The sequence below is a fragment of the Heterodontus francisci genome, chromosome 2 (genome assembly GCF_036365525.1).
Source record: "Heterodontus francisci isolate sHetFra1 chromosome 2, sHetFra1.hap1, whole genome shotgun sequence".
Classification (NCBI taxonomy): Eukaryota; Metazoa; Chordata; class Chondrichthyes; order Heterodontiformes; family Heterodontidae; genus Heterodontus; species Heterodontus francisci.
In genome coordinates this window covers 196,593,893-196,607,031 of record NC_090372.1, presented here as the reverse complement: position 1 = coordinate 196,607,031, position 13,139 = coordinate 196,593,893, and the positions used below count along the sequence as shown (strand labels likewise).

Sequence of the window (13,139 nt, the reverse complement as noted above, 5' to 3'; positions counted from 1 at the left end):
TGTTTTGTTAGCTTTTGTTACTAAGGGATTGGAGTACAAGAGTAAAGTAGTGTTACTACAATATTACAGGGCATTGGTGAGGCCACACCTGAAGGACTGTGCGCAGTGTTGGTCTCCTTACCTAACAAAGGACTAGAGGAAGTGCAATGAAGGTTCACTAGACTGGTTCCGAGAAAGAGGGAACTGAGCTATGAGAGAGATCGAGTAGACTAGCCCTACATTCCCTGGAGTTTAGAAGAAGTAATCTAATTGAAACATATAAATTTCTTAAAGGGCATGACAGGATAGATGCTGAGAAATTGTTTCCCCTAGCTGGGGTTTCTACAACATGTAGTCACAGTCTCAGAATAAGGAGTCAGCATTTAGGGCTGAAATGAAGAGAAATTTCTTCAAAGGGTTGTGAATCTTTGGAATTCTCTACCTCAGAGAGCTGTGGATGCTCAGTCATTGAGTATATGAAAGACAGAGATTGATTGATTGGGTACGAAGGGAATTAAGCGATATGGGGATAGTGTGGGAAGAGAGAGTTGAGATTTTAGATCAGCCATGATCTTGTTGAATCGCAGAGAAGACTCGAAGGGCCAAATTGCCTACTCCAGCGTTCTTATACATTGATACACTAGGATAGTGAGTATAAAAGCAAAATACGGCAGATGCTGGAAATCTGAAATAAAAGCAAAAAGTGCTGGAAGTACTCAGCAGGTCTGGCAGCATCTGTGGAGAGAGAGAAGCAGAGTTAACGTTTCAGGTCAGTGACCTTTCATCAGAACCTTTCATTAGTTCTGATGAAAAGATAGTATGTTGTCCACACAGGAGAATAGGTCCGGATGAATTATTCGTACTCAATGAGGTTTGGCTTGGTAAAAAGACATCAGTGGTCTTGCAAATGCGGTTGGCCAGCACATGTCGCTCGTGCGGCACTGGCACCCACTTTCGCTACCATCATCGAGACCCACGCCGTGCACTTAAAATTCAGACTATTGCGAGCATAGCTGGAATGGAGTTTTGGAAATTATTTTGCAGTCTTTGTATTTCTGCTCTTAGGTCTGAATAGTGCATTGCAGATGTCAGGCTTTGGTTTGTGGTTGGAGACTAGGCTGCAGTGTTGCTGCTGTTCTAAGGTATACTGACCCAGATTTTGCAGTCAGCAGTGAAGCAGTGGCATTCGCTGCTGACTGCAGAAAGATACAAACTTACCTGGTTCATTGCCTGCAGCATGGTCCAATGTCAAACGGATCTGCAAGGCCTAGCAGTGAGACGCATTGCTGGCAATACCACGCCCACTATGATGTCGTGGACTGAAGACATGCCCTTGAGGTCAGTCTTCAGCTCAAAGGCAGGTGAGTGTTTTATGATGATTTTAAATACTTTTGAAACTTTTCCAATGACTCGGAGAAGGGTGATATTTGTAACAATACTATTTAATTCATTACAGAAACACTCTCGAAACCTGCTGCAGAACTTGCATTGCGATTATGTAGGGCTTTTTTTTAAGAAGTTTAAAATGTTGATTTACAGATAAATAAAGATGTGACAATTGATTATGGTATGGCACTAGCTGTTGAGATGGGGGATTTATTGATGGTTCTACAAAGCACTCTATTTTAAAAAAGAAACACTGCTGCAATTACAGCTGGCAGACTTTAACACCTTAATGTGAAAACAGATGAGACAAATGGCACAATAGTGGATTTGAACAGATGATTAATAATCACAATTTAATGCAAGACTGTTAACAAATTACAGTGATCAGACTAGAGCAGATTCCGTCAAAATGGGACAACAATAACTTCTTCAAAAAAAGGTAAAACAATAGAATTGTAACCAAGTGGCAGGCAAGGTGTTTGGAAATTATCTTTGCTTATAATGATCAGACCCTACAGTAATTTTCTAACCAGTTCTCAGTTACACCAAAGTATATTTTTTGTAATTTGCATTATATGTTTCAAGTATTTGGCTACTGAGAAACCACACCACACGAGAACTTTGAAATTCCAATAAACAGATCTGCATTGATGTAGAGTGCTTTGCCCTGCAGTCAGCAATTCTTCTCAAAGCTTTCCAGAGAAAGAGGGAAATAAAATTGTCATCAGTCACAACAGCTCTGGCATTTTCATAAATGTTCCATTTTTCCATGGAAATTCAAGGTCATTGGGATTATTCCAAGCACACATTTATCTCTCGTTAAAGATTGCCAAAATAATTGTTTTTATACTTCCATGGGATGTGGGCATCACTGGCAAGGTCAGCATTTGTTGTCCATCCCTAATTGTCTTTGACAACTGAGTGCCTTGCTAGGCCATTTCAGAAGGCTATAAAGAGTCACCACATTGCTGTGGTTCTGGAGTAACATGTAGACCAGACCAGGTAAGGATGGCAGATTTCATGGCACCATTACTGAGACTACCTTTCACTTCCAGATTTTTATTAAGTAATTGAACTTATTAATTAATTGAATTTACATTCCACTAGTTACCCAGCACTGATGTTAAACTAACTTGCCTGTAGTTGCTAGGCCTGGCCTTACACCCTTTCTTGACATTTGCTACTCTCTAATCGCTTGGCACCTCCTCCATATTCAGGGAAGATTGGAAGATTATTTTCTGTGGGTAATATTGAAAATTGCAATGCTGTAGATGATAAGCTGGACATTAGGTGGCTTTTGGCTAGTCATGGAAGGTGCATTTCATTCAACGGGGTTACACTTCAATCTCACTGCCCTCTCTGGAGAGGGGGCATGTTACTGGAGTTGGAAGCGGCATTTATTTTTCTATTTTCTCTGGATGACTATTCAACCACCTACCCATCAAGGTTACAAGTAGTCTAGTGGTACAGAAGATTAGCAGCTGCAATAACTGGAGTTGCTGTCAGGATCTTAAGAGATTAGTGCATTCCAACACATGTGCTCACCTCCACTGATAGGGGAACTCCCATTTAGAGCCTGAACAGGAGTATTGAAACAGGCTGCATCAAGCAACTTAGCAGGCAGGATTAGTGTTTCAGCCAATGTCCCTGCTGGAGGGCTCTTTAAATGCATTTGATGGGCTGACTAAGGTGAGGAGCCAGAAGATCATCTGTTATAGCAGTCACTTATCTTGCCAGCTTCCTAGAGCAGCTGGTTGAAGAGGCTTTTTTTATCCCCCAGAGTTTCTTGTGGTCAGGTCTAGGAGCCAAGAACTGACTTTGGGTGAGGAGGGAAGCACTATGCTCAGACTTGCTGCTCTGGCTTTAATTGCAGCTTACAAATTTAAACTCACTCTAAATCTGGATCTATTCTTGGTGTCAGTACATTGGGTTCAGTGCAGGTGAAATCCATCCCTCCTATACAACCACATCTTCTTTCAAAACTGGTGTCAATGCCCCACAAATGTGAAATCTTTCTTCTTCACTTTTCCAATCACATATTTAATTGCCTAATCTTTCTTTACCTGTGTATGCCAAGGCTGATACTTTATGGAATACAAGCCTTGATGTCTTGCTTTTTCGTTTCCTTCTTATGCCTCATTTGTATTAATTGTTTTAGATGATGGCATGTTTAGTGTAGGATACATATTAAAACCAGCAATAGATATTTTAAACAAGATTAATGCAGAATTTGGGATCAGATTTAATTTCAATGGCTAGAAAATCATGCAGAACACAATGACCTTCCATCCAAATTTCAAATTTTTGCTCATCATACCAAGTTCTGCACTGGGAGCACTAAATCTGTTCTAGTCTTCTCCTTCTGATCTTCTACTGTTGTATTTATAAAGTATGTTCTGTAGTGCAGAAAACTATTTCAAGTCATGTAAGATTTCATTTGGAATTAGATTAGCTTCCCCTATATTTAAAGTGATAATAAATGGTACTTTTTTTTCCCCTGTGGATTTTGGTTTTGGCATGTGAAGGTACATTTGGCAGCAGATTAAACAAGTTTTAAAAAAAGATCTGGAAGTGCTAACCACACACCTTTGAGTTTAGTTTCCATTTGATGTCACCTAGCTTTGTAAATCCTAAAAGTGATCAAATATGCGTGTCTTCTGCTGTTCCAATATTGGGAAGTAACATCACTTACAAATTGTTGCCTGCCACACTGGTTGTGGTTTACAGACTTTACTATTGGGGATGAGGGGTGGGGGGGGGGGGGGGGGGGGTGGAGGGAGGAGGAGAAGGGAGCTCAACAATATTGATTAATTTTTGTAATGGAAATTTTAACTATATTCCTGATTATTGGAGCCAATGGTCTGGATGGTTGTTAATTACAATTAATGAACATCTCATATTATTCAGATTTTCAATTCACTAAAAGGCTGCTGGTGAACCACAAGCTATAATCCAGTACTGTGAAATATTCCCAACAGAATTGAAAATAATTATATCTTGTATTGAATGGCTTTACAGACCTGTATTTGCCTATGTAACAGATACTGGACTTCAAAGTAAATGAATTGTATATGAAATGCTTTGAGATATTTAAGGGATTATATTAAGGCACTATATAAACACTTCTTTTTATGTTTTTACACTAAATTAGCACTGTTACGGAATTAAACATACCTTGAAATTAATCATTTATCTTGCATATTTAAACAGAAAGAAGACAGAGGGTGGTGGTTGATGGTAAATGTTCATCCTGGAGTTTAGTTACTAGTGGTGTACCGCAAGGATCTGTTTTGGGGCCACTGCTGTTTGTCATTTTTATAAATGACCTGGATGAGGGTGTAGAAGGGTGGATTAGTAAATTTGCGGATGACACGAAGGTCGGTGGAGTTGTGGATAGTGCCGAAGGATGTTGTAGGTTACAGAGGGACATAGATAGGCTGCAGAGCTGGGCTGAGAGATGGCAAATGGAGTTTAATGCGGAAAAGTGTGAGGTGATTCACTTCGGAAGGAGTAACAGGATTGCAGAATACTGGGCTAATGGGAAGATTCTTGGTAGTGTAGATGAGCAGAGAGATCTTGGTGTCCAGGTACATAAATCCCTGAAAGTTGCCACCCAGGTTAATAGAGCTGTTAAGAAGGCATATGGTGTGTTAGCTTTTATTAGTAGGGGGAATCGAGTTTCGGAGCCACGAGGTCATGCTGCAGCTGTACAGAACTCTGGTGCGGCCGCACCTGGAGTACTGCGTGCAGTTCTGGTCACCGCATTATAGGAAGGATGTGGAAGCTTTGGAAAAGGTGCAGAGGAGATTTACTAGGATGTTGCCTGGTATGGAGGGAAGGTCTTACGAGGAAAGGCTGAGGGACTTGAGGTTGTTTTCGTTGGAGAGAAGGAGGAGAAGAGGTGACTTAATAGAGACATATAAGATAATCAGAGGGTTGGACAGGGTGGATAGTGAGAGCCTTTTTCCTCGGATGGTGATGGCAAACACGAGGGGACATAGCTTTAAGTTGAGGGGTGATAGATATAGGACAGATGTCAGAGGTAGTTTCTTTACACAGAGAGTAGTAGGGGCGTGGAACGCCCTGCCTGCAACAGTAGTAGACTCGCCAACTATAAGGGCATTTAAGTGGTCATTGGATAGACATATGAATGAAAATGGAATAGTGTAGGTCAGATGGTTTCAAAGGTCGGCGCAACATCGAGGGCTGAAGGGCCTGTACTGCGCTGTAATGTTCTATGTTCTATTAACAATGCATACATCTTCAGAAGAAAGTTAGGAGGGTGGTTGAGGCATGGACACTGGACTTATTTGAGAAACAGCTAGATGCTGGAAAGACAAGAGGGTTTGTATGCTGAGAGAAATGGGTTCAAGTAAGATAAAAGGCCACCTTCTTCCAAATCTTATGATCCTGATGACTGGTAGAACAGTTATCACTTTTGCATCAACTATAATAGTTGACAGTCTGAAATAGTACAGGAACGCTGCAGCTCACAGGGTGCAGGACCACAGGCTGAATTATACTTTGTAGCAGGTTAGCCAGTATTGATTATTGTAAATTAATATAGATTGAGAAACCACTTTTGAGCATCTGAACTGTCGAATTCTATTTACTTTGTTCAACTATCAATCAACAAAATTTTGTGTTTCCACAGCTGCAAGAGATTAATGATAGGTTGGTGAGGTCGTGTGATATAAATATTGATGAACTCTTTTCTGAAATTGATCAGTCACTGGCTACAAGCAGAAGAGTGCTGCAGCAGTTTGAAAGGCAACATGTTCACACTATATCTGAAGACGAGTGGGAACAAATACAGCTAAAGGTTTGTCATAAATCTTTCGCTTTTATTCAGATTATGGAGCAGCTAATGAGAATATTTCTCCCACAACAATGTAATGTAAAATTATATTTTGATATTGGACACTCTCATATCTCAGAGTTCAGGAAGGGGATTTATCCTCTCTTTTGTGCCCAAAGAGTGTTTCGGGGGCATAAAGCAGGGGGGAAAAATGGGCTGGCAGCCATTATGCTAGGTTTTCACCATCTTTGTCACCCAAGGATTTCCTGAAGTTCTTGAGATTATGCCAAGTAGCATATGTACATAATTTGTGCATGTACATATAGAGTGCATGTACATAGAGAACTGTTTTCCTTGAGTGAAGATATTGTTATGACCAGGTGTGAAAGGTGTCTAGGGGTCTTTTACCGTCTTCACCTGGTCTTATTGTAACAGGGTTTGATTTTTAAACACAGTCTTTTGAGCTCCCCCTTGATGAATCCTTGTTCACCACTTTCCAATAATAAGGCAAAGAAATGAGCATAAACAGGCTTTCTTAGGTTTAAAGAAGAAAAGTGAAATTTATTAAACCTTAAACTTAAACTCCAATACGGTAAACGCCTACGGATACACGCCGCGCCCCAAGCTAGCACGCATACGCGACACGCACATGCAAATACGGACAGAAAAGACAAAAAAAAGTGAAAAAGTTTGAGGCAATCTCTGAAGAGAGATTTTTACTGTGCTTCGAGCTCACTGTAGTCCCTTTGTAAGTAGTCTTGCTTTTCGTTGGGGCCCTGTATTCTTCTCCAACCTTGTTCACTGTAGGAGACTTTTCTCTCTTGGGGTTCACGTGTCTTCAATGGGTTTTCAGTTCTTTGAGAAAGAGATGAGAGCAGACAGGAGAGAGGTGTTCTCAGTCCAGGAGAAAAAAGCTTTCTCCCTTTCAAACACTCTGTGGCAAGTTCAAATTCAAACAGCCAATCAGTCATGTGACTAAACTGACCTGGCCAGGTCTTCTGTGTATTGGAGAAGCAGGGACTGGGTCCTTTGTTCCGACACTGTCTGCCACTATGCAAAAAAGGTCTTTCTGGTGAGGGGCCTGGCAATTCCTTGTGACAGACCCTCTTTTCTTCCCAACAGCAATTTAAGTTTTAATGTTCATGTGTGAAATAATGTGTGCCTCATTCTTGGCAGGTGGGGGCCTGCATGATACAAGTAAATAATTTGTCAATTTATTTCTAATAATGGATTGGCTATTAGTTCCTGACCAACTCAAATTTATACCAATAGTGTTACAATCTGCAAAGGCTATGGGACCTGACAATATTCCGGCAATAGTACTGAAGACCTGTGCTCCAGAACTTGCCCAGCCCCTAGCCAAGCTGTTCCAGTACAGCTACAACACTGGCATCTACCTGGCAATGTGGAAAATTGCCCAGGTATGTCCTGTACACACAAAGTCCAACCTGGCCAATTACCACCCCATCAATCTACTCTCGATCATCAGTAAAGTGATGGAAGGTATACAAAGAACAAAGAACAAAGAAAATTACAGCACAGGAACAGGCCCTTCGGCCCTCCAAGCCTACGCCGATCCAAATCCTCTATCTAAACCTGTCGCCTATTTTCTAAGGGTCTGTATCTCTTTACTTCCTGCCCATTCATGTATCTGTCTAGATACATCTTAAAAGACGCTATCGTGCCTGCGTCTACCACCTCCGCTGGTAATGCGTTCCATGCACCCACCACCCTCTGCGTAAAGAACTTTCCACGCATATCCCCCCTAAACTTTTCCCCTTTCACTTTGAACTCGTGTCCCCTTGTAATTGAATCCCCCATTCTGGGAAAAAGCTTCTTGCTATCCACCCTGTCTATACCTCTCATGATTTTGTACACCTCAATCAGGTCCCCCCTCAACCTCCGTCTTTCTAATGAAAATAATCCTAATCTACTCAACCTCTCTTCATAGCTAGCGCCCTCCATACCAGGCAACATCCTGGTGAACCTCCTCTGCACCCTCTCCAAAGCATCCACATCCTTTTGGTAATGTGGCGACCAGAACTGCACGCAGTATTCCAAATGTGGCCGAACCAAAGTCCTATACAACTGTAACATGACCTGCCAACTCTTGTACTCAATACCCCGTCCGATGAAGGAAAGCATGCCGTATGCCTTCTTGACCACTCTATTGACCTGCGTTGCCACCTTCAGGGAACAATGGACCTGAACACCCAAATCTCTCTGTACATCAATTTTCCCCAGGACTTTTCCATTTACTGTATAGTTCACTCTTGAATTGGATCTTCCAAAATGCATCACCTCGCATTTGCCCTGATTGAACTCCATCTGCCATTTCTCTGCCCAACTCTCCAGTCTATCTATATTCTGCTGTATTCTCTGACAGTCTCCTTCAGTATCTGCTACTCCACCAATCTTAGTGTCGTCTGCAAACTTGCTAATCAGACCACCTATACTTTCCTCCAAATCATTTATGTATATCACAAACAACAGTGGTCCCAGCACGGATCCCTGTGGAACACCACTGGTCACACCTCTCCATTTTGAGAAACTCCCTTCCACTGCTACTCTCTGTCTCCTATTGCCCAGCCAGTTCTTTATCCATCTAGCTAGTACACCTTGGACCCCATGCGCCTTCACTTTCTCCATCAGCCTACCATGGGGAACCTTATCAAACGCCTTACTGAAGTCCATGTATATGACATCTACAGCCCTTCCCTCATCAATCAACTTTGTCACTTCCTCAAAGAATTCTATTAAGTTGGTAAGACATGACCTTCCCTGCACAAAACCATGTTGCCTATCACTGATAAGCCCATTTTCTTCCAGATGGGAATAGATCCTATCCCTCAGTATCTTCTCCAGCAGCTTCCCTACCACTGACGTCAGGCTCACCGGTCTATAATTATCATGAACAGTGCCATCAAGCAGCACTTTCTTAGCAATAATCTGCTCAGCGACGCTCAATTTGGGTTGCGCCAGGGCCACTCAACTCCTGACCTCTTTACAGCCTTAGTTCAAACATGGACAAAAGAGCTGAACTCAGGAGGTGAGGTGAGAGTGACTGCCCTTGACATCAGGCAGCATTTGACCGAGTATGGCATCAAGGAGCCCGAGCAAAACTGGAATCAATGGGAAACTCTCTGCTGGTTGGAGTCATACCGAACGCAAAGGAAGATGGCTGTGGTTGTTGGAGGTCAATCATCTGAGCTCCAGGACATCACTGCAGGAGTTCCTCAGAGTAGTGTCCTAGGCCCAACTATCTTCAGCTGCTTCATCAATGACCTTCCTTCAATCATAAGGTCAGAAGGGGGGATGTTCGCTGATGATTGCACAATGTTCAGCACCATTTGCGACTCCTCAGATACTGAAGCAGTCTGTGTAGAAATGCAGCAAGACCTGGACAATATCCAGGCTTGGGCTAATAAGTGGCAAGTAACATTCACGCCACACAAGTGCCAGGCAATGACCATCTCCAACGAGAGAGAATCTAACCATCTCCCCTTGACATTCAATGGCATTACCATCGCCGAATCCCCCACTATCAACATCCTAGGGGCTACCATTGACCAGAAACTGAACTGGAGTAGCCATATAAACACCATGGCTACAAGTGCAGGTCAGAGGCTAGGAATCCTGCAGCGAGTAACTCAACTTCTGACTTCCCAAAGCCTGTCTATCATCTGCAAAGCACAAGTCAGGAGTGTGATGGAATACTCTGCACTTGCCTGGATGAGTGCAGCTCCAACAACACTCAAGAAGGTTGACACCATCCAGGACAAAGCAGCCCTCTTGATTGGCACCCCATTCACAAGCATTCACTCCCTCCAGCACCAACGCACAGTGACAGCAGTGTGTACCATCTACAAGATGCACTGCAGCAACGCACCAAGGATCCTTAGACAGCACCTTCCAAACCCGTGGCCTCTACCAACTAGAAGGATAAGGGCAGCAAAGGCATGGGAACACCTCCACCTGCAAGTTCCCCTCCAAGTCACACACCATCCTGACTTGGAAGTATATCGCCATTCCTTCACTGTCGGTCAGTCAAAATCCTGGAACTCCCTTCCTAACAGCACTGTGGGTGTACCTACCCCACATGGTCTGCAGCGGTTCAAGAAGGCAGCTCACCACCACCTTCTCAAGGGCAATTAGGGATTGCTGGCCTGGCCGGCGATGCCCACATCCATGAATGAATAAAAAAAAATCATTACACCTTCATTATGAAGGTCACCACACAGCATGTTGAACACTAAAATAAAAGCAAAATACTGCGGATGCTGGATATCTGAAATAAAAACAAGAAATGCTGGAACCACTCAGCAGGTCTGGCAGCATCTGTGGAAAGAGAAGCAGAGTTAACGTTTCGGGTCAGTGACCCTTCTTCGGAACCACTGTTGGTTGTCACGATAACCTCTTGCCAGCAAACCCCGCCCCCCAAAAAGCAAGGTATCCATTTGGATAGCACAAAATACCATTTGATCCCTTTTATGTAGATTTTAGTAACTCAAATTAAGTCTTTATCCTTATTTTTTCCACTCAGAATTGTCAGAATCTGGAACACTCTATCTGAAAATAGCTTTAAAAGGGAATTGGGCAGGTTCTTGATGATCAGGAACTTGAAGGGTTACAGACAAAAAGCTGGGTTGTAGGACTAAGCACAAATGCTTGTTCAAAGAGCCAGCTCAGGCATGATGGGCCAAATGGCATCCTTTCTTGCTGTAAGTTTCTATCATCCTGGCCTTTCAAACAAAATTAATGTCATTTCTATTGTGTTCCACAATTTGTCACTATAAGATAAAACGTGTGTTTGTCCAGTACTATTTACTGTTAAGGTAGATTTGATAGGATTCTGCACAAGGAGGGGAATGTATTATTTGTTTTACAAGCAGACTAATGGGAAGAGTTTGGAACGTGATCAAAAATTATAGTATCCAAGACCTTAAAATCACATTAATGTAGAAAGGAGTTAACAAAATTACAGTGATGACTGATTAATGGTTTTGTACAGGAATTTTGAATGGACTAACATCCTCAACAAAATAGCAGACTAAGGAATTTAATATTAAACGTTCATTAGCTATTCTGTGCACAGTGTAATTTTAAAGCCTAGGTATTTTAAAACAACAAATTCTGCTATTATAATACAGAATGAACAGATTTACCTGAAAATTCCTCCCCCGCCAGCCCTGTTGTGTAGTCATTATGGGAATTTTCACCTTTATTCTCTTGTTAAATGTGTGTTCTTTTAACTTTCCTCAGGCGATCCAAAGGGAAGTATTTGATTGTCCAATTTGTATCACTCCATTGGATCATTTAAACAACACAATGTGCCACGCTGCATCTGAAGGGCCTGACGGAAGAAAGAAATGTGGTCCGTCTGTGCGCCAAACAGTGCTGCTGTCCTGTTCACACACCTTCCACTACACTTGCTTGAAAGCCTTTGAGGACTTCTCTGAGGGAGAGGAACATATTTGCCCATTATGCAGGTCGACCTACGAAAAGAAGATTTTATGAATAATAAAACTATAAACTTCCATTCCTGCTGTTCAGATCAAATGTTTCCAAGATGGAGTACCTTAAATGACTTCACATTTAAATAACTTCACATTTAAATAAAAGCCTCCTAATGGTCTGCTCTATCACATTTCATGTGGCTTTCATTGCATGTATGCTGCCCATGTGTGCGTGGGTTGTGCATAGAAGTCATATGCCATGTGGTCAAAGGATAGTGATACGGCCAGGTGAGGAGGGGGTCTCAGGCTCCCTTTTTTTACTCCTTCTCTGATTTGACCACAACAGAGTTTATCCTTTTTATACAGTGATTGAACTTAACACCTCAGTGAGCATTTGCTCCTGTTCCTCTGATATAATTGCAAAAGAACCAGACAGGGTTTCTTGAAGTTAAACAAGAAAGACGCAAGTTTATTATTTTTAACACTCTAAACCGGTTAAATTACTAAAATACGCTACGCATTTACGTACACATTCACACGAGAGTCCCATAATCAAACAGATTATGAGGGAGAACAGCTTTGGTGGTTGGAGTAGAGCATGGAATCGATGGAATTTAAGTACAGTTTATCAGTCCCAGAGACCTCAGTTGAAATTGTAGTCCTGAAGTCTTCGCTGGGCCACATGCACGGTTGCGGGCTTGCTTCTCAGGGCTCCGGAAGGCAGAAGAGGGGATTCAATCCTTGTCCCTTGGTTATTGACTGTGGCGGTCTGTAGGCTTGAGGCTTTAACAGTTGCAGCTGGGTCTTCACTGGAAAGAGAGAGAGAGAGAGTGTGCGAGCTGCTCTGTGGGTGGCTTTTCAGTTACTACTCTCTGCTTTCTGTCTGACAAAGCTTACAGTCTTTCCAGAGCTGCACAAGCAGTCACATGACATTACCAAAACCTCTGTGAGTTTAATGAAGTCCTTCTGGAATCTCCTCTGAGATTCAAGGCACTACCCCTCAAGCTGTCCAGTCACACTTGGTGGAGGGTTGGCTCTTTCAAAGTCGATGGCCCCTGACGACCATGTTGATAAGGCCATTTCAGGTAATTTAATCAGAAAGCACCCCATTCTTCTGGCTAAGCGGAGTCAGTTGTATTGTCTCCAGGCTAATCTTTTGGTGTTTCAAATATAAATTGCAGTGGCCATCTTGGCTGCCAGTTTACTTCTTGAAAAAAAGTTATTTGTAAGTATTTCCAGTAAAAGTCTAAGGCAAGGTTCCAACTGATGAAATTAATATTTCCCATTTAGCATGTAGGGTTTTCAGGACACCTCTGCCCGACGTAGAATGACATGCGACGATGGGAGCATTTCATTACAGGAGTTGAAATGAAAACAAAGGAAAACACACATTCATTTTTCATTCACTCTCACTCACTCATGAATCTTAGAATTATTGCAGCTTGTCTCTACATCAGCCAGGCTGATTTAATTGCCCTTTCTTCCTTTGAAGTTTGTCTGGGATGGTTAAGTGTTGTCCA

At 42.3% G+C, this 13,139-nt stretch overlaps 1 protein-coding gene across 3 annotated transcripts in view; it reads left to right on the top strand.

The window, feature by feature from the left end:
• rnf32 (ring finger protein 32) overlaps window positions 1-11,732 on the top strand; it is a 76,471-nt gene extending 64,739 nt beyond the window's left edge. For 2 of the 3 annotated variants that reach the window (XM_068051932.1, XM_068051941.1), the window contains exons 9-10: window positions 6,020-6,187; window positions 11,426-11,732. In XM_068051932.1, coding sequence (XP_067908033.1) covers window positions 6,020-6,187; window positions 11,426-11,680 — 423 coding nt within the window. In that variant the 3' untranslated portion in view covers window positions 11,681-11,732. Of the gene's footprint in view, window positions 1-6,019; window positions 6,188-11,425 lie in introns of those variants that run through there. The other variant, XM_068051947.1, reaches the window with a different exon arrangement.
• Window positions 11,733-13,139: the final 1,407 nt, after the last annotated feature.